Source organism: Mizuhopecten yessoensis, unplaced genomic scaffold (assembly GCF_002113885.1).
Source record: "Mizuhopecten yessoensis strain PY_sf001 unplaced genomic scaffold, ASM211388v2 scaffold9369, whole genome shotgun sequence".
Classification (NCBI taxonomy): domain Eukaryota; kingdom Metazoa; phylum Mollusca; class Bivalvia; order Pectinida; family Pectinidae; genus Mizuhopecten; species Mizuhopecten yessoensis.
This window is the reverse complement of record NW_018408013.1, coordinates 736,456-763,131: the sequence shown is the minus strand read 5'-3', so window position 1 is coordinate 763,131 and position 26,676 is coordinate 736,456. Positions and strand designations below refer to the sequence as shown.

Sequence of the window (26,676 nt, the reverse complement as noted above, 5' to 3'; positions counted from 1 at the left end):
AGGACTAAGATTTTTTGTCCAGAACGAGGCTTGCCGAGTTCTGGACAAAAAATCTTAGTCCGAGGGTTGAGATTTCTCTATCTTACACAACCAGTAGCGATTGATTATTTTTCTCCCATATCTAACAGTATTTTAATGTGAAATAAAGGTAAACATGGACCCAAAACACATACAGGCAATTTGTTGATGGATTGTTGACGTGACGTCATTGTATTGTTTAGGTGACGTCATGCCATTGTTATGAATAGGGGAATCCCCCCGTCTCAACCCTAGGGCGTAGACAGATAAATCTAGCACCGGCAAAACGGGAGATAAATCTGTCAGGTGTGGGAGAAATTGTAATACGCAATAATCACATCGTTTCATTTCCCAAACTCCCTTAATACCAACGCCAAGTAATAAGGCAAATACGTAAACAAAACACTTACTCTTGATGCCGAATTTTCGTTTACGATACAATGCATTTCTAAAACTCATCTGATTCTAATATTTCAACATATTTACCTGAAAAACTTAAGTGGTTTTACAAAGGACAGGTCTAAGTAAGGCTACAGAAAAATACTTATTTTCTATTCAATTCAATAATATTACTGCTCATTTATAGTTACATAGTAACTTGAAGGCAAATAACAAAACAACAAATATTCAAAGAAACTGCAATAGTGAACAATATATAGACTTACACATAAGCCAGGCCCACACTCCTCAGTTTAAGTGACTGTTTGATGCATATGCTCGAGTTAAGTATAAGTTGCATATTGTCAGAAGATAAAACATGTGTTATAAGTATGTGTGTTTAGTATAGAATAGTTTTGAATATATTTACTTAAATAGTCCTTTCACGGCTGTGCATTATAGCCACACCTGATTAAGAAGTGTTCTTCACCTTCTAGAACAAGACATTTTTTACATACTCTTTGCTCTCTAGTGGTAGAAACTATAATTCTCCTTATCAACTTATCCATTCCTTACGGGGAATGATGACATATTGCAATAACCGTAATGAGTCTTACGAACGAAAATGAAACTGAATCTCCTCAAGCTATCAATACGTCCCATTACAAAGCTGAATGTTTTAGAGAAATAAGTCACGTATGTATCTGTGACTGAAAAGACTGCATATGACATACACTCTTACTCCCACCTGATCCTTACAAAAAACTTCTCACAACTTCTGACATTTCTAAACAGGTCTTTACTGACTGTTTCACCTACTGAATACTAACATTCCTGCAGACACTATTCCTCCACAATTCAGTATAGGGCTGCCACACCCTGCTGTGAGATCGTTCTTTATTATCTGTATACTTCTGTAGAAGGGCAAGGGTGTTAGACGTAAATCATCTGACAATATCTGTTACTCTGGGGAGTTTTTTTTAACAAACCAAACAATTTAAAGTTAAACAGTAAAATACATGCTTAATTTGTCTAGAATAAGTCAAGGATTAGTTTTCATGAGGATTGAATTGCTTACCAATCATTTCTTACAAATGATGAACACTACACATGAATAATATAATTAAGCTTACACAAAAAAAACACTTGCCATGTTGCAATACAGAATTGACAAAAAATTCTTTCATGTCGCATATACTTCATTGATACCTCCAATTCTAAAATATGCGAATACTAGTATTGTATGGGCTTATTGTAACAGATCAGTGCATGCAACATCTTACATTCAATTCAATTTGAAACAGCACATATTGTCACAGGTTTAAGATGGGAAACAAGTCGTAGTATTATACATAAATGTAGAAAGACTGGCTTTGTTAACTAAAGGAAGGCATAAATGCATCAAAACATTAGAACATGTCTGATAACTTAAACAGGAAACAGGAGGAGGGGGGAGTCACAGCTTTTTTGTTCATGTTCAAACTGGACTCAATGAGTTTAGTAACTAACAAATGTTGTCTGCTTCATTTGTCCATGAACTTGACCAGATTAACATTGCCTGGGAAGTGATAGTTGTGTAATTTCACAACATTTAGCCAGTATGTATTAGTTCACATCTAGTCAACTTTTGGCTTATTTATCGAGATAAGCAACAGTTCCATTACTGCAGTGATGGCTTAATTATACTATGCATTTGCTTAATAAAATGTTGTATGCAGAATCAACAATTTTAAAATGGCCCATGACAACAAACGTTCAATGGCAGACTAAATGTGAACGTCAAATTTGTGTACATCTAGAGACTAATGGTAGACTAAATGTGAACGTCAAATTTGTGTACGTCTAGAGAGTAATATAATGGTAGATTAATTGTGAACGTCAAATTTGTGTACGTCTAGAGACTAATGGTAGACTAAATGTGAACGTCAAATTGGTGTACGTCTAGAGAGTAATATAATTGTAGACTAAATGTGAACGTCACATTTGTGTACGTCTAGAGACTAATGGTAGACTTAAAATACTTGACTTGTAATGTAAGAACTCAGTATTGCTTTTGTACATCTCATGTGAGATGATTTTAATTCGAGCTTCTTTGCACTTCAATTTGTCTGAATACCAATTCCCTACTCTATGATTAAAAGCAATATCAAATCCTTGAGTTATCTTTGTGATGTACCGGTAAAGGCTGGCCTTACCCGTCGTTTGAATTGGTCCACACTTTGGGTTTGGTCTGGGTATATAGGATCTCCAACGAAGGTTCTGTGGAGGAGACAAGGGATGTGATGTACTGTGTAATGCTTGTACATTGTACATGTAGTGACATTATTACAACTACAACTGGTAACAACAGGGAACACATACCATCCTTAGCATGACCAATCAGTATCGGCAATGTGATTACAATCAAATGTATCTGTACTCAAAGATGAAAACAATCCTAAGCATCTCCGAATCACAGGGAAAATCCTCGAATTTGAGAGCAGTGGGCCATTTCAGCAATTTTTTTAAATATTAAAATTAAAACGGTCTATTCTCTGTTAAATTAAAAGCAAAATCGGAACAACGAGGGATCAATTTCAGTTTTGAGGGGTCAATGGACCCATGGACCCCACCAGGAATATCCCTGTTGAATTATTTCAAAATTCCTTGTTTAAAATAATGTGTTCAACCAGTTATTTATTATCAAAAAATAAATAAAAAATAAATAAAAATAAATAAAAATAAAATCAAGCATAACAACACAATCACAGCATAACAGAAATTTCTAGATTCCTACCTCATTTTTACAGGAAAAAATCCATAAATAAGTGAAATAGGCAGTCTAGTTTTTTCATACAGCTTCAGCAATAGGTCTGTAACAAAAAAGTAATACATGTGTCAAAATACATAAAACCTTCAATGTGGCTAATGTGTAGTTTATTTGAAGTCCTACATAAGGATATATGCTACACCACTGGGAAATGAATCTCCATTCAAAAAGATTTCCACAGTAACAAATCTGTAACTTGTGTTAACTGAGTAATGAAAGGATGAGAATAACGTGTGTATACACACACCTTAGAGTCAAAATAAAAATGAAAGCGCTAGATCTTAGAATAAAGGAATAGTTTAGCAAATTCACTCTTTGAAAACACTGAAATTAAGGGTCCAAAATCGGGAGTCTTCCTCCTAAACAGGGAGGGTTGGCAAGTATGATACAGCTAAAAAAATATAACATAGCAAAAAAAATCAACTCACTTCTGCCAAACACTGGAGTTCGAAATGCTTCTCTAACATTCTGTGTAAATAGCGGAATCACAGGCTGGAAAAGAAACAGAATCTGATGACTGTCTACTCGTGGGATTAAAGAGAACTGTATAGTAATACACTAATAATAGCTGTGTCATAGAGGTTTCAACGGACTGCTTTGAATTTCATAAAATCATACAAACATCATGTATCTACATGCTTCTGTTCCTTCATAGATCTGTTGGTTATATGTGAAAGCGTAGAGCCTCCTGTGTTACACATTTCCTGAGGACAACTGAAATTATCATATCTTATATTATTATATGTTGTTTTGGGGTCATTTAAGACCATCATTTTAATCTAAATGGTGTACGACTGCAGGTTCATAATGATATTCTTTAATTGTGATGAATGAACTTTGTTTACTAAATAGGTTCATTTGAAATAAGTTTGAATGAATTTAATGCAAGAGCATATATGGGAAACAGGACCACCTCATCATGTCTCTCTTCTTGGCCCTTATATAAGAAACCAATTACATGGTATATAATTCATTGACAAACAGAAGAAAACATAACAGGACCGGTTCTAGTGGAGACAGAGTTCCCCTACGAGCAAGGATGGACGGCACTGAGAAGCTACAAAAATAATGGAATCACATACATCATAAACCAAAGATATTAAATAAGTCATTATTTAATACAATTTCAAGATGTAAAATATATTGACCATCTGTACTATATTTTTAAACCTGAATGATAATTTTTCAAAAGCCTAACATAAAGTACATTACCACATTGGCCTGAATAGCTACTTTGGCATATCCATCACGCCTCCCCCACATCAGTTGGTAATGCTCATCCCCGAACAGGGCTTCTCGTACACCTCCTGGTCATTAAAAAAGATACATGGTATACATATCTAAATTACTTTCACACTTTAAACAAATAAATTATATATATAAAATTTGGTGTCCCTTCATAGATTACAAAACCTTCTGCATATTATTTTTACCAAAGGCTATAGTCATAGAAGGCATCATCTCCCTTAGTTCATAACCACACCTCTACCTTAACCCTTTCACCACTGTAGAATATAATAGACCCACCCAGCTAAATACAGGGAAGAGTCTACTAAAGTTACATAGGGGTGAAAGGGTTAATGACCCAGAGCTATACCAAGTAGGTGTCCCTCCCTTAGTACCTAACCACACCTCTACTTATTTACCTGGAGCTATACCAAGTAGGTGTCCCTCTCTCAGTACATAACCACACCTCCACTTATTTATTTGGAGCTATACCAAGAAGGTGTCCCTCCCTTAGTGCATAACCACACCTCTACTGTATTTACCTGGAGCTATACCAAGCAGGTGTCCCTCCCTCAGTACATAACCACACCTCCACTTATTTACCTGGAGCTATACCAAGAAGGTGTCCCTCCCTTAGTGCATAACCACACCTCTACTGTATTTACCTGGAGCTATACCAAGTAGGTGTCCCTCCCTCAGTACATAACCACACCTCTACTGTATTTACCTGGAGCTTTACCAAGTAGGTGTCCCTCTCTTAGTACATAACCACACCTATACTGTATTTACCTGGAACTATACCAAGTAGGTGTCCCTCCCTTAGTACATAACCACACCTCTACTGTATTTACCTGGAGCTATACCAAGTAGGTGTCCCTGCCTCAGTACATAACCACACCTCTACTGTATTTACCTTCACCTACATATATGCCAAGCAGATGTCCCTCCCTTAGTACCAAACCACACCTCTACTGTATTTACCTGGAGCTTTACCAAGTAGGTGTCCCTCTCTTAGTACATAACCACACCTATACTGTATTTACCTGGAGCCATACCAAGTAGGTGTCCCTCCCTCAGTACATAACCACACCTCTAGTGTATTTACCTTCAGCTACATATATACCAAGCAGATGTCCCTCCCTTAGTACCTAACCACACTTCTACTGTATTTACCTGGAGCTATGCCAAGCAGATGTCCCTCCCTCAGTACATTTACACAGCTCTGTACAGTACCTGGAGTGACCCTCATCACTTCCATCATGAGTCGCCAACCTGTAAGACAATGTAAGTTCTATTAGAGAAGATCAGAGGAAGACAAAACAAGTAATATTGTAAACAACTGAAATACAAAGGAATTTAAAAAGTTATAACAGATTATATAAATTCTAGTCGGATTTAAGATTCCATAAGAAATGATGTCTGTAAAGCATCAATGACAAAATTACCATTTATAATATCAGAGATCTTATTATTTACCCTATGATGTATTACAAAGTTTGTCAGGAGGTGTTTCTTGCAAACATGTTTTCAAGGACATTTACATGCATATATATGTGCAGATCTTTATATGTAGCCTTGCCAATGTAGCCTTGCCAACTCATTACCAACAGGAGAATATTAAGTAACAGTTTATGGATAACATTTTTTTTTTTTTTTTTTGATAAATAATCCATGGAATTTTTCCCCATATGATTAATGAAAAAATACTCGTAAATACTATAAACTTTATTTTTTTACAACGATTATGAAACAAGTTATTTCAACTTATATTAATCACTTCTGTTGGCCTGGATGCTAGCATCTTAGTGTGGGAGGAAACCGGAGTCCCCGGAGAAAACCCATATGGTCAGGCAAGTGACCCCAACCTTTTCACGTCCGATCGGGGAGTTGAATCCCGGCCACCTTGGTGAAAGGCAGGTGCGCTATCCACTGCAACACCAGACCACCCAAAAAAACACACAACCATTCCTATATCAATACCATGACTGTGATAAATTCCCCTTATTGATCTCAACCAATCATGACGATTTGTTACTTTCAAGTAAGAAAAAAAAAATGACCATTTTCATTGACTTTTCCCTCAGCAATGTCAAACTTTCGACTTATAATAAACCTATTTTTGATAGGTTAAAGGCAATGGTCACGAAAAGTCTTTTCTGTTCAATGAAATAATTTCTCAGCTATCACTTTCAGAAGTATGATACCTTGTTGATATGATCATATTCTGTAAAACTTAGCCCTGCTGAAAACAAAGATTTTGCTAAGAGAGGTAACATTCAAGCACAGTTGATGACAGTATTAATTATCCAGTATAAGATATGACTAACCAGGAATGTGGAATAGAAAACGGTCGCCAACAGCTCTAATGTGTCTGTTCTTGTCCAGCAGTGTTTTGGCTATGACGTAATAAAAGTCTATGGGAATTGTTCCATGGTAGTAGATGAGCAGGGCCGGTCCCTCACGTGGAATTTTGTCAAATCCCACAATCTCATACCCTGTACAATACAAACGGTATATTAGAACATGAGGTATTCATTACAATCTGTAAACAAATTTAAAGATACCGTACCAGATGTAAACACTACATATGAGCCAGTTTTGTAATTTAGCCTAATAAACCTTGCAGGTGTTGACATGTTGAATCATATTCACGGACTATAATTTTTTTTTATTTGACTTGAGAATTGCAAATTAAAGGGTTAAAGATTTAACAATGTTTCATACGTATACATGCCATATCTAACAATTTGAGCGTGAGATTCACAAAATTTACTTCAAAACAATTCCTCACAGCGTGAGACACATTTCTCATGAATTTCAATCGGTCTCAGGAAAAGAAGGAAAGTTTGGTCAATCTTAGTGCATAAATAATAGCTACATGCATTCACACATAAATTCATGACACAGACCCCTCAAGATCAAAAATATCCATTAGGTTTTAAAAAGATTTTAGAACACATAATGTACGTTAAATGTTTTTGAGGGATTTTCTTTGGTCATTTTTTTCACAATGCAAAAATCTTACCATGCCATAATCTAGCTTGTCCATCCCATAATGCTGCTAGTGTTTTTCTGGCTCCATCCCAAAAATCTCTGCCATAAGCTTCCCGAAGTCGACGTCGATAATGGTATACATTGAGAAACAGCGCTGACCCGTACAGAAACAGTAGAATGATAAGGGGAAGTAGGAAGGATATTATAATGGGGTACACCACCCACAGCACCCATTTCCAATAATTAATGTCAAGGGTGTCGAAAAGTTCCCAGGCGTATTGCAGGTGATCATTTATCTGGTTAGAGATGTTATAAAATAACATCACAAACTCTTTTTATACGGGATACGTCACGTCTCGAAATGTCGGTCAACTGAAACGTCCTATTTACCAACATCATAGCGGAAGATAAAAGTTTTATTGTAGGCAACTATCAGTTGACCCATATTGTTCCTCACCAGTCTCCACCTCAGGTAGTAGTTAATAGGTCAACCTAGGGAGAAGATAAAGAAAGATAAATACACATTTATTTATATCACAGATTTATGGGGTACCTTTAATCTACTATATGTTTGGACATAACTTCAACTGGTTAAACCCATGTGATTAATGTAATCTAGTGCACTTGTACTCAGTAATATTATAGAGTGTGATTAAAACCAGTTTACAGGTAAATGTTGATTTCTAAATATAGCTTTTAGGGGAATCCATTACACCTCACATGTAGGCCAGTTTTCAGGTAAGTATGTTTTCTAAATATAGCTTTTTAGGGGAATCCCATTCACCTATCATGTAGGTCAGTTTTCAGGTGAATGCTGGTTTATAAATATAGCTTTTAGAGGAATCCCTTACACCTCTTTTGTACATAGGCTGGTTTGTTTGTGAAATGGATTACTTAGGGGAATTCCTTACACCTCTCATGTACATAGACTGGTTTGCTTGTGAAATCGATTTTTTAGGGGAATCCCTCACACCTCTCATGTACATAGGCTGGTTATATTTTTAGCTTGTGAAATGAATTACTAAATAAAGACCTTAGGGGTATCAACTGCAGCTCTTTTATTGTAAATATGATGTGATATTAATCTGAAAAAATGACAATGACCTTAGTTCTACCTGAGGTTAATTCATAGCCATTTCAATCTGCAAGTCAGTTGATTGTATTGTGCTATATTTGAAAGAGAAATAATATATGAATTGAGTTGACATTTTTACAAGGGGCTTCTATGTCATGCAGACCTCCAACATACATCCTCGATACTCCAGGAGTTACGCTCATTTTCGCTCTCTGCATCCCTGGAATATGTCATAGCAAAATTGAAGGCACTCAGCTAGCTTTTTGATTGGTCTCAGGTAAAGAAACCTGACCAATCCCTCGGCCGATACCTGTCCTTTGAAGATCAAAAGAATCTGTCAGTCCCTTAACAGTGACAACCGACTTCAACGCCAGTCTATTGTAATATTACGCGACCAAAGTACCATTACACGACCAAAGTATCATTACGCGACCAAAGTACCATTACACGACCAACAGATTCTTTTGATGTTCATCAAAGGATCAGACTAAAGCCTTCTCGTCTCATTAGCAACGTGGTGCACGCTGAGCCTTTAATGTTGCCATGACATATTTCAGGGATGCAGAGAGTGAAGTGAGTGTAACTCCTGCAGTATCAAGGATGCCAACATATGGCATTTGTTCTTTATCAGTATTGGTATGTCAAAGATCCCAATTTCAGTACATACATGCAAGCTTATCTATTTCTGGTTAAGTATACTAGTCCCATATGAAAACACTGTACTCTTTGTTTGATCTTCTAAGCATGATGAAGGCATCTTTTCTAGATTTTCAAGATCATTTTGAATGAAGTCAGTCACATGATCCTAAAAGGTCTTGACATGATGTGCCAGTACAGTAAGCAATCATCTTTATTCGTGACACATTTGGTAGCTGGAAAGCGCAATGAGATGCTTATGCAGTGTGTGGTCACCTGGCCAATCACTACACAGATATAGATAGACACACCCACAGAGATTATGAAATAAACAATAGACAAGACATTTCAAAACCAAACCAAGCATGGCACAATTTACAGTGTAACATGACAATGTTATTACCTTAACAATTTTGCAAAAATTCATTTTTTATAAAGTAAGCTGTCTTACTTTGAAATTAAATCAAATTAATAAATTTTGAATTTAAAAATTCTGTTGGTAAATTAAAGTATTCTTTAAGTTCATTGTGCATTATATCATAATATTTATTTGTAGAGGCAAATAGTTGTCTACAAAGCATTTGTATATTTCTCAAATCTAGATCATCAGCTGATCATTACAACAACAGCAAGTTACAAATGAAATGGTGTATAAGCCAGTAAGCTTTACCATGGCCAGAGTCCGAATAACCACTGGCTTCAACGCCAGGAATTTTGTCAGATACATGTAGATGTCAGATGTGTGAAAAACAAATTGTCAAAACCCCAAAAGTCTGGTGTTGGATCGCGGAGTCAAGAGGAAACCCGGGGTAACAAACCAACAACTAGTTGACAGTAGCAGAAAGTCATCTTCTAACAACCAAATAAATTCCATATCGAATGCATATAATGGATACAGAATACTGGCTATACCTGTGAGTTAATGACAGAGCTGAATTGCACTAGTATGTACATGAAACGAACGAGTGGCTCACTGTCAACACAAACTAGGAAACGTCACGAACGAGTACAGGCCTTGGACACATCACAAACAGCTGAACCGGAAGTTTGCCGTGTTTACATACTATCCATTACTTCCGATAAAATGTAAAATTAAATCAACCGTCTGATTCTCCGGAATTGCAATATAAAATCCTATAAGGGTCTATTTCCTGTGTTTTGTTTTTCGTATAGAGAGTAATATTTCCTTAATTTTGTTTTGGATGTAACTGTAGCACAGTTAGGCTTCTGTTTACCAGGTAGATCCTTCGATAAGAACGATAAATATATATGTTATTGCCTGGTCGTACCGGAGACATATATGTTAGCAATCAAGTGTAGTATACTTACCTGCAATTTCCTTAAGTTTAAACAGCACATTTTATTCAATAATCAGCCATGGTGATAATTAACAATTAATTTTAGAGGGATTGGAAAACAAGCTTAGAGCTAGTATTTTACTCAAAAATTTCATCTTTAGTAAAATAAATTCATAATAGTCCCGCAAGTTATGGCTTTCTTTTCAGGAATGATTGATCAAATCTGTAGTCTTGCCGGGGAAACAGATTCCATCGTAAAAATGTGATACGGGGATTCCTTAAACAAGAATACGATATTTAAAAAAATGAATTTACCAAGTGAAGTGAAAACAATAAAAATGATAATAACTTAAAAAAAATATTTTTTAAGCTCACCTGGTCCAAAGGACGAATCACAGGTACATGTATACTAATTGCGTCTGTCAATAAACACGGTTGCTGATGTCATTGCCTAGCTAAATGACCATGTCCAGAACGAGTGTGTCATAACGTTTACCGTTCATAATATCACAGAGGCATCGATCTGGATTGACAGGAAAATATCGCAAATTTCTTCAAATTACACGGAAGCAGGAAGAAGGACATGTTTACCACATCCAGGCAGTCCTGTGACCCTAGCCTACTCTATTGCGATTTGTTTTTGTGGAGGCTGGGGTATAAAAGGGGATGAACAGACAAAACAATAAAGTAGGGGGAAATCATGTTCAAATTATATAATAAAAGAACCAGTTAAAAAAACTAAATTATATGGCCATAGCAAGCTCGAAGATGTTACAATAACAAGACTGGGATTAGGTGCAACCAAACTTAACGACAACATAAATATTTTGATAAAAAATGAAACACCAAACTGTCCGAATTGTAACACAAACAAATTAATAAATCATTGTTTGGCACTGTCACAAACACAACGAAGAGAGGAAAGACCTAAGATAGGAACTAAATGATTTAAAAAAAAAGAATTTTTTTTATAAACAACTTAATAATCCTGGCGATGAAAGAATCAGACAGATTGATGCATAGAATATCAATCAAATATCTGAACCAAGTATCGACTATTTGAACAGAATCTGAAAACGAGCACAGGGTCCCATTGGTCAAAGGGAAATGACTAGTTATTAATTTTGAATGTTTTACGTCCGCTATTACGGCCTTGCGGCCTTTCAGCAGACGAGAAAAGATAGAAAAGGGAAAATAGAAGGGACAAAGCAGGTAGAGAAAGCCGAATTAAGGAGAGAAGGGGAGAGGGTAGAGATGGAGAAGATAGGAGTCGTGTGACCTATATCTCCTTTACACGTGGGATGGTGTAATTTTGTTAGACGACTTCTGGGGCGAAAGATGCGTGGATCCGTAGCCCATCATGTTCGGCCGCGGTAATAGAGAAGAGCGGATGGATGCCAACGCGGATGGTCCACCCCCAGAAAGATCAGGAAACCAGCCAAATCGGTTTAACCCTAGCTAATATGAATTTGATTAAATCTAATTTCGAAGTCCCTCTAAACTTCTAATAAATATACCTAGTCATTAGTACTAAGTCGAAAAATATCCTAACCTCTGAGTCGGCGTTATCACACCTGCTCTTCTTCGACAATACGCACAGGGATCTTTATCGTACGATGTGGACAGTCTCATACGGAACACAATTTTATGTCCCATCCGACGAACTACAGTGTATTACAGAATTATTTTTTTTGATCTATAAACGTCAAATATTACACAAAATCCAAACGTTTGAGCTTTAATAGTTTTCTGATAAACATCAGCTAGCAAGAAAACACCCCCTTTTTATATCTGTTCCATTTAGTTATATTGTAAACAGATTATTATATCTTTAAAAATATTAAAACCCATTAAAAGAAATAAATAACAAATAATTATCCTTGGCCATTCTACAAGCAAGGGAGGTATCATGTATCATCTCTTATAGCAACTTATATCAGAAACCCTGCAGATGGTAAAATCACTTGTTTTAAAACAAAGGGACAGATGCAGGGCCAAAAGTTAAGATTAAGGATATTCAGTATAAACTTAAACGCATAACAAAAACATTTCGTAAAAAATATTAATAAATATACCAAAAAAAAATCAAAATTAAATATAATAAAACTAAGTACATACCATAGGTATGATATTTTTTGAAAGAGAGTTGCTTCAACGTCTTTGTTCCCACCTCATGCGGGGTTTCTGTTCAATGAAATTGTCTCCAAACCCACAGTGATCGAGCGTCTTATCGAAGGAAAGTAAATATTTTAACCTTTTCAAAAACTACAATTTAAAAACAAATCAAAACTCTTATTTACACATATAATGCTTCTATCATTAACTGTTTAAAACACTTATATCAGTAAGTCCTCTTGTCTCATCGTCGTGACTTGTGTTAAGTTGACGCTGGGATGAGGAGAAGGCCAGTTGTGCTTCTGGACATATACATATACACACACCATCTCCCATCCCCATCCCCATCCCCATCCATATGATAATACCATTATACCCATATCGATCTGATTATATTTAATTATTACTAAAGGTAGGGTCCATTTCTGGCCTACGCAGCGATTTTTTTCATATTTTGCAACAACATTGCCAGACGGCAGACAGTATTAAAAATGATGGTCTCAGCTCCCTAGGATATGATTTGGCCAAAGTGGAGCTCCTTGAAGTACTCCAGCTCAGAACATGAACTTATACTTACTCCAGAGCCTGACCAATTCCTATTTTTTTTTTGTTTTCTACCTGTACTCACATTCCTTGTGTTAATGTTGTAATGATTTGTTTTCTAGATGTATTCACAGCCCTCGTGTTAATGTTGTAAAGATTTGTTATTCTACCTGTATTTACATCCCTCGTGTTAATGTTATAACGATTTGTTATTCTACCTGTATTTACAGTCCTCGTGTTAATGTTATAACTATTAGTTATTCTACCTGTATTTACAGTCCTCGTGTTAATGTTGTAATGCTTTGTTATTCTACCTGTATTCACATCCCTCGTGTTAATGTTATAACGATTTGTTATTCTACCTGTATTCACATCCCTCGTGTTAATGTTATAACGATTTGTTATTCTACCTGTATTCACATCCCTCGTGTTAATGTTATAACGATTTGTTATTCTACCTGTATTCACATCCCTCGTGTTAATGTTATAACGATTTGTTATTCTACCTGTATTCACATCCCTCGTGTTAATGTTATAACGATTTGTTATTCTACCTGTATTCACATCCCTCGTGTTAATGTTATAACGATTTGTTATTCTACCTGTATTCACATCCCTCGTGTTAATGTTATAACGATTTGTTATTCTACCTGTATTCACATCCCTCGTGTTAATGTTATAACGATTTGTTATTCTACCTGTATTCACATCCCTCGTGTTAATGTTATAACGATTTGTTATTCTACCTGTATTCACATCCCTCGTGTTAATGTTATAACGATTTGTTATTCTACCTGTATTCACATCCCTCGTGTTAATGTTATAACGATTTGTTATTCTACCTGTATTCACATCCCTCGTGTTAATGTTATAACGATTTGTTATTCTACCTGTATTCACATCCCTCGTGTTAATGTTATAACGATTTGTTATTCTACCTGTATTCACATCCCTCGTGTTAATGTTATAACGATTTGTTATTCTACCTGTATTCACATCCCTCGTGTTAATGTTATAACGATTTGTTATTCTACCTGTATTCACATCCCTCGTGTTAATGTTATAACGATTTGTTATTCTACCTGTATTCACATCCCTCGTGTTAATGTTATAACGATTTGTTATTCTACCTGTATTCACATCCCTCGTGTTAATGTTATAACGATTTGTTATTCTACCTGTATTCACATCCCTCGTGTTAATGTTATAACGATTTGTTATTCTACCTGTATTCACATCCCTCGTGTTAATGTTATAACGATTTGTTATTCTACCTGTATTCACATCCCTCGTGTTAATGTTATAACGATTTGTTATTCTACCTGTATTCACATCCCTCGTGTTAATGTTATAACGATTTGTTATTCTACCTGTATTCACATCCCTCGTGTTAATGTTATAACGATTTGTTATTCTACCTGTATTCACATCCCTCGTGTTAATGTTATAACGATTTGTTATTCTACCTGTATTCACATCCCTCGTGTTAATGTTATAACGATTTGTTATTCTACCTGTATTCACATCCCTCGTGTTAATGTTATAACGATTTGTTATTCTACCTGTATTCACATCCCTCGTGTTAATGTTATAACGATTTGTTATTCTACCTGTATTCACATCCCTCGTGTTAATGTTATAACGATTTGTTATTCTACCTGTATTCACATCCCTCGTGTTAATGTTATAACGATTTGTTATTCTACCTGTATTCACATCCCTCGTGTTAATGTTATAACGATTTGTTATTCTACCTGTATTCACATCCCTCGTGTTAATGTTATAACGATTTGTTATTCTACCTGTATTCACATCCCTCGTGTTAATGTTATAACGATTTGTTATTCTACCTGTATTCACATCCCTCGTGTTAATGTTATAACGATTTGTTATTCTACCTGTATTCACATCCCTCGTGTTAATGTTATAACGATTTGTTATTCTACCTGTATTCACATCCCTCGTGTTAATGTTATAACGATTTGTTATTCTACCTGTATTCACATCCCTCGTGTTAATGTTATAACGATTTGTTATTCTACCTGTATTCACATCCCTCGTGTTAATGTTATAACGATTTGTTATTCTACCTGTATTCACATCCCTCGTGTTAATGTTATAACGATTTGTTATTCTACCTGTATTCACATCCCTCGTGTTAATGTTATAACGATTTGTTATTCTACCTGTATTCACATCCCTCGTGTTAATGTTATAACGATTTGTTATTCTACCTGTATTCACATCCCTCGTGTTAATGTTATAACGATTTGTTATTCTACCTGTATTCACATCCCTCGTGTTAATGTTATAACGATTTGTTATTCTACCTGTATTCACATCCCTCGTGTTAATGTTATAACGATTTGTTATTCTACCTGTATTCACATCCCTCGTGTTAATGTTATAACGATTTGTTATTCTACCTGTATTCACATCCCTCGTGTTAATGTTATAACGATTTGTTATTCTACCTGTATTCACATCCCTCGTGTTAATGTTATAACGATTTGTTATTCTACCTGTATTTACATCCCTCGTGTTAATGTTATAAAGATTTGTTATTCTACCTGTATTTACATCCCTCGTGTTAATGTTATAACGATTTGTTATTCTACCTGTATTTACATCCCTCGTGTTAATGTTATAACGATTTGTTATTCTACCTGTATTTACATCCCTCGTGTTAATGTTATAACGATTTGTTATTCTACCTGTATTTACATCCCTCGTGTTAATGTTATAACGATTTGTTATTCTACCTGTATTTACATCCCTCGTGTTAATGTTATAACGATTTGTTATTCTACCTGTATTTACATCCCTCGTGTTAATGTTATAACGATTTGTTATTCTACCTGTATTTACATCCCTCGTGTTAATGTTATAACGATTTGTTATTCTACCTGTATTTACATCCCTCGTGTTAATGTTATAACGATTTGTTATTCTACCTGTATTTACATCCCTCGTGTTAATGTTATAACGATTTGTTATTCTACCTGTATTCACATCCCTCGTGTTAATGTTATAACGATTTGTTATTCTACCTGTATTCACATCCCTCGTGTTAATGTTATAACGATTTGTTATTCTACCTGTATTCACATCCCTCGTGTTAATGTTATAACGATTTGTTATTCTACCTGTATTCACATCCCTCGTGTTAATGTTATAACGATTTGTTATTCTACCTGTATTCACATCCCTCGTGTTAATGTTATAACGATTTGTTATTCTACCTGTATTCACATCCCTCGTGTTAATGTTATAACGATTTGTTATTCTACCTGTATTCACATCCCTCGTGTTAATGTTATAACGATTTGTTATTCTACCTGTATTCACATCCCTCGTGTTAATGTTATAACGATTTGTTATTCTACCTGTATTCACATCCCTCGTGTTAATGTTATAACGATTTGTTATTCTACCTGTATTCACATCCCTCGTGTTAATGTTATAACGATTTGTTATTCTACCTGTATTCACATCCCTCGTGTTAATGTTATAACGATTTGTTATTCTACCTGTATTCACATCCCTCGTGTTAATGTTATAACGATTTGTTATTCTACCTGTATTCACATCCCTCGTGTTAATGTTATAACGATTTGTTATTCTACCTGTATTCACATCCCTCGTGTTAATGTTATAACGATTTGTTATTCTACCTGTATTCACATCCCTCGTGTTAATGTTATAACGATTTGTTATTCTACCTGTATTCACATCCCTCGTGTTAATGTTATAACGATTTGTTATTCTACCTGTATTCACATCCCTCGTGTTAATGTTATAACGATTTGTTATTCTACCTGTATTCACATCCCTCGTGTTAATGTTATAACGATTTGTTATTCTACCTGTATTCACATCCCTCGTGTTAATGTTATAACGATTTGTTATTCTACCTGTATTCACATCCCTCGTGTTAATGTTATAACGATTTGTTATTCTACCTGTATTCACATCCCTCGTGTTAATGTTATAACGATTTGTTATTCTACCTGTATTCACATCCCTCGTGTTAATGTTATAACGATTTGTTATTCTACCTGTATTCACATCCCTCGTGTTAATGTTATAACGATTTGTTATTCTACCTGTATTCACATCCCTCGTGTTAATGTTATAACGATTTGTTATTCTACCTGTATTCACATCCCTCGTGTTAATGTTATAACGATTTGTTATTCTACCTGTATTCACATCCCTCGTGTTAATGTTATAACGATTTGTTATTCTACCTGTATTCACAGTCCTCTTGTTAATGTTGTAATGATTTGTTATCTACCTGTATTCACATCCCTCGTGTTAATGTTGTAACGATTCGTTATTCTACCTGTATTTACATCCTTCGTGTTAATAATGTAATGATTTGTTTTCTACCTGTATTCACATCCCTCGTGTTAATGTTATAAAGATTTGTTATACTACCTGTATTCACATCCCTCGTGTTAATGTTGTAATGAATTTTTATTCTACCTGTATTCACATCCCTCGTGTTAATGTTATAACGATTTGTTATTCTACCTGTATTCACCTCCCTCGTTTTAATGTTATAACGATTTGTAATTATACCTGTATTTACATCCCTCGTGTTAATGTTGTAATGATTTGTTATTCTACCTGTAGTTACAGTCCTCGTGTTAATGTTATAATGATTTGTTATTCTACCTGTATTTACAGTCCTCGTGTTAATGTTATAACGATTTGTAATTATACCTGTATTTACATCCCTCGTGTTAATGTTATAATGATTTGTTATTCTACCTGTATTCACATCCCTCGTGTTAATGTTGTAATGAATTTTTATTCTACCTATATTCACATCCCTCGTGTTAATGTTATAATGATTTGTTATTATACCTGTATTCACATCCCTCGTGTTAATGTTATAACGATTTGTTATTCTACCTGTATTTACAGTCCTTGTGTTAATGTTGTAACGATTTGTAATTATACCTGTAGTTACAGTCCTCGGGTTAATGTTGTAATGATTTGTTATTCTACCCGTATTTACAGTCCTCGTGTTAATGTTGTAATGATTTATTATTCTACCTGTATTTACAGTCCTCGTGTTAATGGTGTAACGATTTGTAATTATACCTGTAGTTACAGTCCTCGGGTTAATGTTGTAATGATTTGTTATTCTACCCGTATTTACAGTCCTCGTGTTAATGTTGTACCGATTTGTAATTATACCTGTAGTTACAGTCCTCGTGTTAATGATGTAATGATTTGTTATTCTACCTGTAGTTACATTCCTCGTGTTAATGTTATAACTATTAGTTATTCTCCCTGTAGTTACAGTCCTCGTGTTAATGTTGTAACGATTTGTTATTCTACCTGTATTTACAGTCCTCGTGTTATTGTTGTAACGATTTGTAATTATACCTGTAGTTACAGTCCTCGTGTTAATGATGTAATGATTTGTTATTCTACCTGTAGTTACATCCCTCGTGTTAATGTTGTAATGATTTGTTATTCTAACTGTATTTACAGTCCTCGTGTTAATGTTGTACCGATTTGTAATTATACCTGTAGTTACAGTCCTCGTGTTAATGTTGTAACGATTTGTAATTATACCTGTAGTTACAGTCCTCGTGTTAATGATGTAATGATTTGTTATTCTACCTGTAGTTACAGTCCTCGTGTTAATGATGTAATGATTTGTTATTCTACCTGTAGTTACATCCCTCGTGTTAATGTTGTAATGATTTGTTATTCTAACTGTATTTACAGTCCTCGTGTTAATGTTGTAACGATTTGTAATTATACCTGTAGTTACAGTCCTCGGGTTAATGTTGTAATGATTTGTTATTCTACCTGGATTTGCAGTCCTCGTGTTAATGTTGTAACGATTTGTTATTCTACCTGTATTTACATCCCTCGTGTTAATGTTATAAAGATTTGTTATTCTACCTGTATTCACATCCCTCGCGTTAATGTTGTAATGATTTGTTATTCTACCTGTGGTTACAGTCCTCGTGTTAATGTTGTAATGATTTGTAATTCTACCTGTAGTTACAGTCCTCGTGTTAATGATGTAATGATTTGTTATTCTACCTGTAGTTACATCCCTCGTGTTAATGTTGTAATGATTTGTTATTCTAACTGTATTTACAGTCCTCGTGTTAATGTTGTACCGATTTGTAATTATACCTGTAGTTACAGTCCTCGTGTTAATGATGTAATGATTTGTTATTCTACCTGTAGTTACAGTCCTCGTGTTAATGTTATAATGATTTGTAATTATACCTGTTGTTACAGTCCTCGTGTTAATGTTGTAATGATTTGTTATTCTACCTGTATTTACAGTCCTCGTGTTAATGTTGTAACGATTTGTAATTATACCTGTAGTTACAGTCCTCGTGTTAATGTTGTAATGATTTGTTATTCTGCCTGTAGTTACAGTCCTCGTGTTAATGTTATAACGATTTGTTATTCTACCTGTAGTTACAGTCCTCGTGTTAATGTTATAATGAATTGTAATTATACCTGTTGTTACAGTCCTCGTGTTAATGTTGTAATGATTTGTTATTCTACCTGTATTCAATAAAGAGTTTTGGTATAATACAAAAACATAAATATATCGGTATTTACCATAAACAACATTGATAATCAAATCTCCATGATTTTTGTGAAATTCGACTTTGATCATGTTTGGCATGCTAAAATAGTACTTGACCGTTTTTGATATTTCATAAAAATAATTCTGTAGACAGAATATATTTGTATTTATGCAATGCATAAAGTAATTTATATTATCTGGTTAGTATATGATATTTTTATTTGTTATATTTTGTTGGTTCCGGATGGAGGATAACTTTCCGTTTTTTAAACTAGTCCATCCCTATAAAAGTAGTCACGTAATGTTTTGGTGTACTAAAGTCACGTGACCTGTGCAGATTTGTTTTCCATGCTGACATTTTGAAAAATCTCCTTAAAAAATCAGTTACCCTCCTCCTCCCCTAAGTTGTATCCACCTTTATGTACTATTGTGTAAAAATGTAATTGTTGCACATCTTTGTTTTAAATTTTGTTTCATTTGTTGTACATCTTTTAATTACAAATGGGCGTTTATTTTGAAGCAAGCCCCATCTTTTTTGGTTCTTTGTACACCTTATTATAAAAATCAACACAAAGATGTAACATATGTTCGATTTCTGGCATTTAGAATAAATGCTGATTTTCGACAATTTAAAACCAGGTGGTCTCTTAGGCTTCTGTAGACAGTTTACCCTTGTACAAACGAATTTATTCATTTTATATGAAATTAATTTACGAGATTAATCAATTCTATATAACATAAACACGAGTGTTAGATTCTATTTATTTTATAATTCGAGAAAGACGCCTACATAATCGTTACCTGGAGCTATACCAGTGTAAAATGACGATATGTCTAGTAAAATGTCGTTAAGTCGACATACCTTATGTCGATAAAGTGACATTTATCACAATAAGTAGAGGTCCATTTACGTTTCCGTAGTATAGCCGCATTTTTTTCTGTCATGTTAAGTGTTTTGATTAATGCATCGCCGAACGTTTTGATTTGAAATTGAGTTTTCAATCTGATAATTTCTGTTTATTACATGATTGATTATTCTCACGCCTCACTAATTTCTCTCCCGTTACGGACTTGAGTTGATTTACTCTCAATACCTAGATATGGACTCGGCAATGCTTTAGACATTGGCATTTATTACTCCTTGGTTTAGGATTGAAGTTGGTGATTCTATTTCAAGACACATTTAATATGGGATTCAAAGTAGATCATAACGTGCGTTATGGATGGAAGAAGAGGATACTTAGCACTCTCCATACAGAGCGTGCAACATCCAGGATTTGAGGTTATTATATTAAATATGTTCCCTGTTGTATAAAACAAAAGCGATTGCTATCTTGAGTTGTGTCCCATTTCTTGATTACCTTGTCCAAATGCCTGATTAGAATTAACCAAATATGACTACAAGTATTCGGAGGTAGTGAGGATACATCTGTAGAAATAGTGGGACTGAAACCCCAGGGGGCTGAGGGATGGGGCAAAGAAGGCGTTACTATGATCATATTGCTTTAAGCAGCTTCTCTTCAAAAACTATAATAAGGATATCATTCATATTATTTGCTTGGAGGCATTGTTAATAAGTGGGAATTTAAAACTGTACTTGAGGGGTGTGGTCAGAAAAGATGATTTAGTATGCAACTTCGTCCTTGTAACTACATTATATAGGTATATGTAAGAGACAGATATCAACTATATTTGGTTAGGACCATTTTCCTGTGATGACGGGGGCCGCGGTGGCCAAGTGGTTATAAAGGCGTCTGACATTCTGGTTCCGCTGGCTCCTACACTGGGTCGCGGGTTCGAGGCCTACCCGGGGTAGTCGCCAGGTACGGGCCATTGGTCGGTGTTTTTTCTCCGGGAAATCCGGCTTTCCCCCCACCATTAAAACCTGGTACGTCCTTTAATGACCATAGCTGGCAATAGGATGTAAAACACGAACAACCCAAACCAAAACTTTGATTACAATTAAGAATTATACAGGTGAAGGGGCAGGACAAAAGGAATGATGTGACCAAAGTGGGTTTAACTACTTCTTAATTGGAACTAATACAGTTGATTACAGTACCAGTATATATATATATATATATATATATATATATATATATACAACAACCTCCACTTAATTTTGTTTTGGATATATAACTGTAGCACAGTTGGGCCAGGGCACTTTCAATTACCATTGTGATAGTTTAACAATATGAAGTCCATGGTTCAAATCCTGGACTAGTCCTGCAGAATTGTTATATTTAGAAAAGTGCTGTTTTTTACATTTTGTTCATTTCATTTTTATTTTTATTTTTAGCCCACCTTCAGATAATGGTGGGCTATTTAAATCGCTCATCGTCCGTGGTGCGTGGTCTGTCCGTCCGTCGTAAACAATGTTTGCTGTCGCTATTTCCCAGGAAGTATTGGAGGGATTTTCCTCAAATTTCATATGCTGGTTTGCCTAGTTGCGCATGGTTTCTTTTGAGGCTGATCGGGTAAACAAAATGGTCGACAGGCAGCCTTCTTGGATTATGACAGTGAAGGTTTGCTTTCACTATTTTTCAGGAGTTACATGAGGGAACTTTCTCAACTTTGATATTTAGGTCCCACGTGGTCCTTAATTGTGCAAATGATCTTTTGAGACTGATCGGATTAACAAAATGCTCGACAGGCAGCCTTCTTCGATTTCGGAAGTTAAGATTTGTTACCACTATTTCACAGGAAGTACTGGAAGGATCTTTCTCAAATTTGATATGTAAATTCCTCTCCGTCTCATTTTAACTTTTGAAACTGATTAGAAGAACAGGATGGCTGCCAGGCAGCTATTGTGGATTTTAAGAGTTAAAGTGTGTTATCGCTATTTCACAAAAAGTACTGAGTTCACAACCCTTTGACCATATCTGTGTTCACTTTACATAGACGGACGGATACACTCTGGCCCCTATGGCAACCTGCTGGTACTACTGATCCCTTTGGATTCAATCTCTTGGTCATAACATGTGCATAGAAATGGTAGAGACAGTCAATCATATATATAATTGCTGGGCATGAAGAGAAGGATACACATCAGGGTTCAGCCCCGCCCATTAGACCTTAGTCCAGGTTAATAAAATGAAATACATATATTTGAGATTCCAATCATATAACCAAACATGACAATTGTGCTTGCTTTGATATGAAGAAACAAAAACAATCATAGATGTACCATTGGGTCTAGCTCCATCATAAGAGATTTATTTGCGTAGAATGACTTTTAATGAAAAAACATTTATCACGATTGCTCAAATATTAAAGCGATCTTGTTTTCGTTAGGAAGAAAACATAGAAAAGCATTAAAGGAAATAGGTTATTTCCGACATCAAGCTCCCCATCGTCTTAACAGGGTAAGCATCAAATCACCGTTTAGTGAGAGTATTAGTTCTACCCTTGACTTGTCAGAATAATCATTATGTCTTTTTTTCACTTTTTAACATTCATTTGTTCAATATATCTAGAGAACTTACCGGATGTTATGAAGGTTTGTTCACATGAAGCGCTTATATGCATCGAGAGGCGAATACAAACTAACAAGTAAGTCTTTTTTATCAACAAACAAATTAAAGAATATATGTAAGAAATATTAAAATAAAAACGGCACCACAAAATTGTCCCTTGTTAATGAGATGCAGTAATGGGTAAATGGACAAGACGATGATTGTGAAATGATTTTGTAATTAGTCTGAACGATTCGAGCAGAAAGGAAATTATATAGTGCTCTATATATTTATTTCCCCTGTGTATTACTGTTATTTATATTATTTTTGACCAGCGATGTCTGTTTACCGATGCTACAACATATATTGAAAGTCTACGGCCTGGTTTTATTGATCTATATATATTGATTATATTCCATATATATTTACCATAATCTAACCTCAGCAACACCTTCGTGAGAATCATACAATTTCACATAGGCATATACATTGCCTTACATCTAGTAATGCTTATCTTTCTACTGATGATAATTTATTTACTCTCTCAAAAGTTGAATATTACATTTCTGCTACTAACAGATTTAAGTAGAATTAGGACCGTTTTCATTGCCTTTTATATTTATTAATATATATATATATATATATATTCATATTTATTTTATAATTTTTTTATAGGTCATTTAATTAATATGCTTTTGAGTAAGGGCTTCTGTGTGTGTGTGTGTGTGTGTGTGTGTGTGTGTGTACAAACATCTATATGATTTGCTAAGAAAGTATTTTATAAGTTTTCAAATGTCATCAAATCATATTTCTTTTTCTTTCTTATATATTTGTAACTTGGTTGAATGTTCTAGCCTATATGTTTGTAAGTGTATATGAGTGTCTTGTTGAGCTATGTATTACATTTATGCTTTTGCCATCTATACCGGATAGTAGAAGACTTATATAGGCTAAGCCAGTGTCTCATCCAATTGTTCAATTTGTTTGTCCAATAAAATTTGTTGAAATTGAAAGTCACCTGAGGCGTACACAAAATCGATAACCATCCAAACAGAAGCCTATTTTCTGTAATGGTATTATAATATAGATCCAAGGTAGTTTCTATGGCACATTATGCTATCATGGCCATGAATTCGCACAGAACATTTTTTCAATTATGTCCATGAATGTGTATCTGTATTTATCAAAAAGCGTAGGCGAAGTAGAACAGGGCGACTAGCAAAATAGCAAACAACATGAGTACTAGTTGTATAAAAGTCAGATAGCGTAGCCAATAACCTATCACGTGTTATAAGGCTTATGTATTCTGAATGAAATAGAGTGTGAAGTTGTATTGAAGGAACAGAACATCCGGCAGTGCAGTGAGTCAGTGTCTCCCACGTTAAGATGTGCGTATAACATATCATATCTGTGAGTAAACCTATGCTTCTATATTAATACAACCTGTTGTGACCACTATTTCAGAACAACAAGCCATGAATATGTGTATAAACAATGGATCAACCAGTAATAAAACAACAAAGCATGATTTCGTATTTAAATATCAACTTTATTTATTTTACAACAATTATGAAACAAGTTATTTCAACTTATATTAATCACTCTAGTTGGCCCGGATGTTAGCGCGTGGGGGTATTAGTGTGGGAGGAAACCGGAGTGCCCGGAGAAAACCCACGTGATCGGGCAGGTGACCCCAGCCTTTTCACGTCCGATCGGAGAATCGAACCCTGGCCGCCTTGGTGAAAGGCAAGTGCGCTATGCACTGCACCTCCCGACCATCCTTATGATTATGTATTCACGCTATGGGTGAAACTTTGTTAAAATATCATACATGAATATTTATAAAACCTTCAGGTTTTTTATTGTTTAACATATAGTAATGAATTTGTCTTAATTATGGTTTGACCAGTGTTCAAACAACAACTTATGCCTATCTATTAACAAGTTACGAATATATTTTGACACTGTGAGTATACCAGCGTTAGAGCAACTAGCTATGAAAACAAATTCACACTATGGATCAATCGGTGTTAAAACAACAAGTTGTAAATATGTATTCACACTATGGGTCAAGCGGTGTTGAAACAACAAGTCATGAATATGTATTTACATTATGAATAAAGCAGTGTTTGAAAAACCTAGTTACGAATATATTTTCACACAACAGTAGTGTTAAAGCAACTAGTTTTGAGTATCTTTTTATACTATGGGTTAACCATTTTCAAAACAACTAGTTTTGATTATATATTTGCAGTATGGTTCAACCAGTGTTAAAACATCAAGTCGTTAATATCCATAACACCTAAAGGTCAGCTAGTCTAAAAACATCAAGTCGTTAATAACCATAAAACCTATGGGTCAGCTAGTCTAAAAACATCAAGTCGTTAATATCCATAAAACCTAAAGGTCAGCTAGTCTAAAAACATCAAGTCGTTAATATCCATAAAACCTAAAGGTCTGTTAGTCTAAAAAACTCAAGTCGTTAATATCCATAGAACCTATAGGTCAGCTAGTCTAAAAACCTCAAGTCGTTAACATCCATAAAACCTATAGGTCAGTTAGTCTAAAAACATCAATTCGGTAACATCCATAAAACCTAAAGGTAAGTTAGTCTAAAAACATCAAGTCGTAAACATCCATAAAACCTATAGGTCAGTTAGTCTAAAAACATCAAGTCGTTAACATCCATAAAACCTAAAGGGCAGTTAGTCAAAAAACATCAAGTCGTTAACATCCATAAAACCTAAAGGTCAGCTAGCCTAAAAACATCAAGTCGTTAACATCCATAAAACCGATAGGTCAGTTAGTCTAAAAACATCAAGTCGTTAATATCCATAAAACCTATAGCTCAGTTAGTCTAAAAACATCAAGTCGTGACTAACTATTCACACTGATCGGTTCCATTTCTGGTCAGTCTATGTTTCATTACTGGTCTAAGTGTCATTACTGGTCTAAGTGTCATTACTGGTCTAAGTTTCATTACTGGTCAGTCTAAGTTCCATTACTGGTCAGTTTATGTTCCATTACTGACCAGTCTATGTTCCATTACTGGTCAGTCTATGTTCCATTACTGGTCTGTCTATGTTCCATTACTGGTCAGTCTATGTTCCATTACTGGTCAGTCTATGTTCCATTACTGGTCTATGTTCCAGTACTGGTCTATGTTCCATTACTGGTCAATGTTCCATTACTGGTCTATGTTCCATTACTGGTCAGTCTATGTTCAATTACTGGTCAGTCTATGTTACATTACTGATCAGTCTATGTTCCATTACTGGTCATTCAATGGTACATTAGTGATCAGTCTATGTTCCATTACTGGTCTATATTACATTACTGGTCAGTCTATGTTCCATTACTGGTCTATGTTCCATTACTGGTCAGTCTATGTTCCATTACTGGTCAATGTTTCATAACTGGTCAGTCTTTGTTCCAATTCCGGTCTATGTTCCATTACTGGTCAGTCTATGTTCCATTACTGGTCTGTGTATGTTCCCTTACTGGTCAGTCTATATTCCATTACTGGTCAGTCTATGCTCCATTACTTGTCC

General features: G+C 35.1%; 2 protein-coding genes across 3 annotated transcripts in view; one reads left to right on the top strand and one right to left on the bottom strand.

Annotated features, from left to right (window-relative positions):
* Positions 1–10,911, bottom strand: part of LOC110457905 (transmembrane protein 68-like) — a 15,504-nt gene extending 4,593 nt beyond the window's left edge. The window contains exons 1-8 of one of the 2 annotated variants that reach the window (XM_021509365.1): positions 10,811–10,911; positions 7,458–7,918; positions 6,760–6,927; positions 5,606–5,704; positions 4,418–4,512; positions 3,634–3,697; positions 3,173–3,248; positions 2,592–2,655 (exon numbers count right to left, since the gene is read on the bottom strand). In XM_021509365.1, coding sequence (XP_021365040.1) covers positions 2,592–2,655; positions 3,173–3,248; positions 3,634–3,697; positions 4,418–4,512; positions 5,606–5,704; positions 6,760–6,927; positions 7,458–7,749 — 858 coding nt within the window. In that variant the 5' untranslated portion in view covers positions 7,750–7,918; positions 10,811–10,911. Of the gene's footprint in view, positions 1–2,591; positions 2,656–3,172; positions 3,249–3,633; positions 3,698–4,417; positions 4,513–5,605; positions 5,705–6,759; positions 6,928–7,457; positions 7,919–10,049; positions 10,184–10,810 lie in introns of those variants that run through there. The other variant, XM_021509364.1, reaches the window with a different exon arrangement.
* A 13,541-nt stretch (positions 10,912–24,452) lies between these two features.
* LOC110457909 (protein rolling stone-like) overlaps positions 24,453–26,676 on the top strand; it is a 16,382-nt gene continuing 14,158 nt past the window's right edge. Inside the window, exon 1 of the mRNA XM_021509370.1 lies at positions 24,453–24,535. The gene's annotated coding sequence lies outside the window, so the exon portion shown is untranslated. The remainder of the gene's footprint in view (positions 24,536–26,676) is intronic.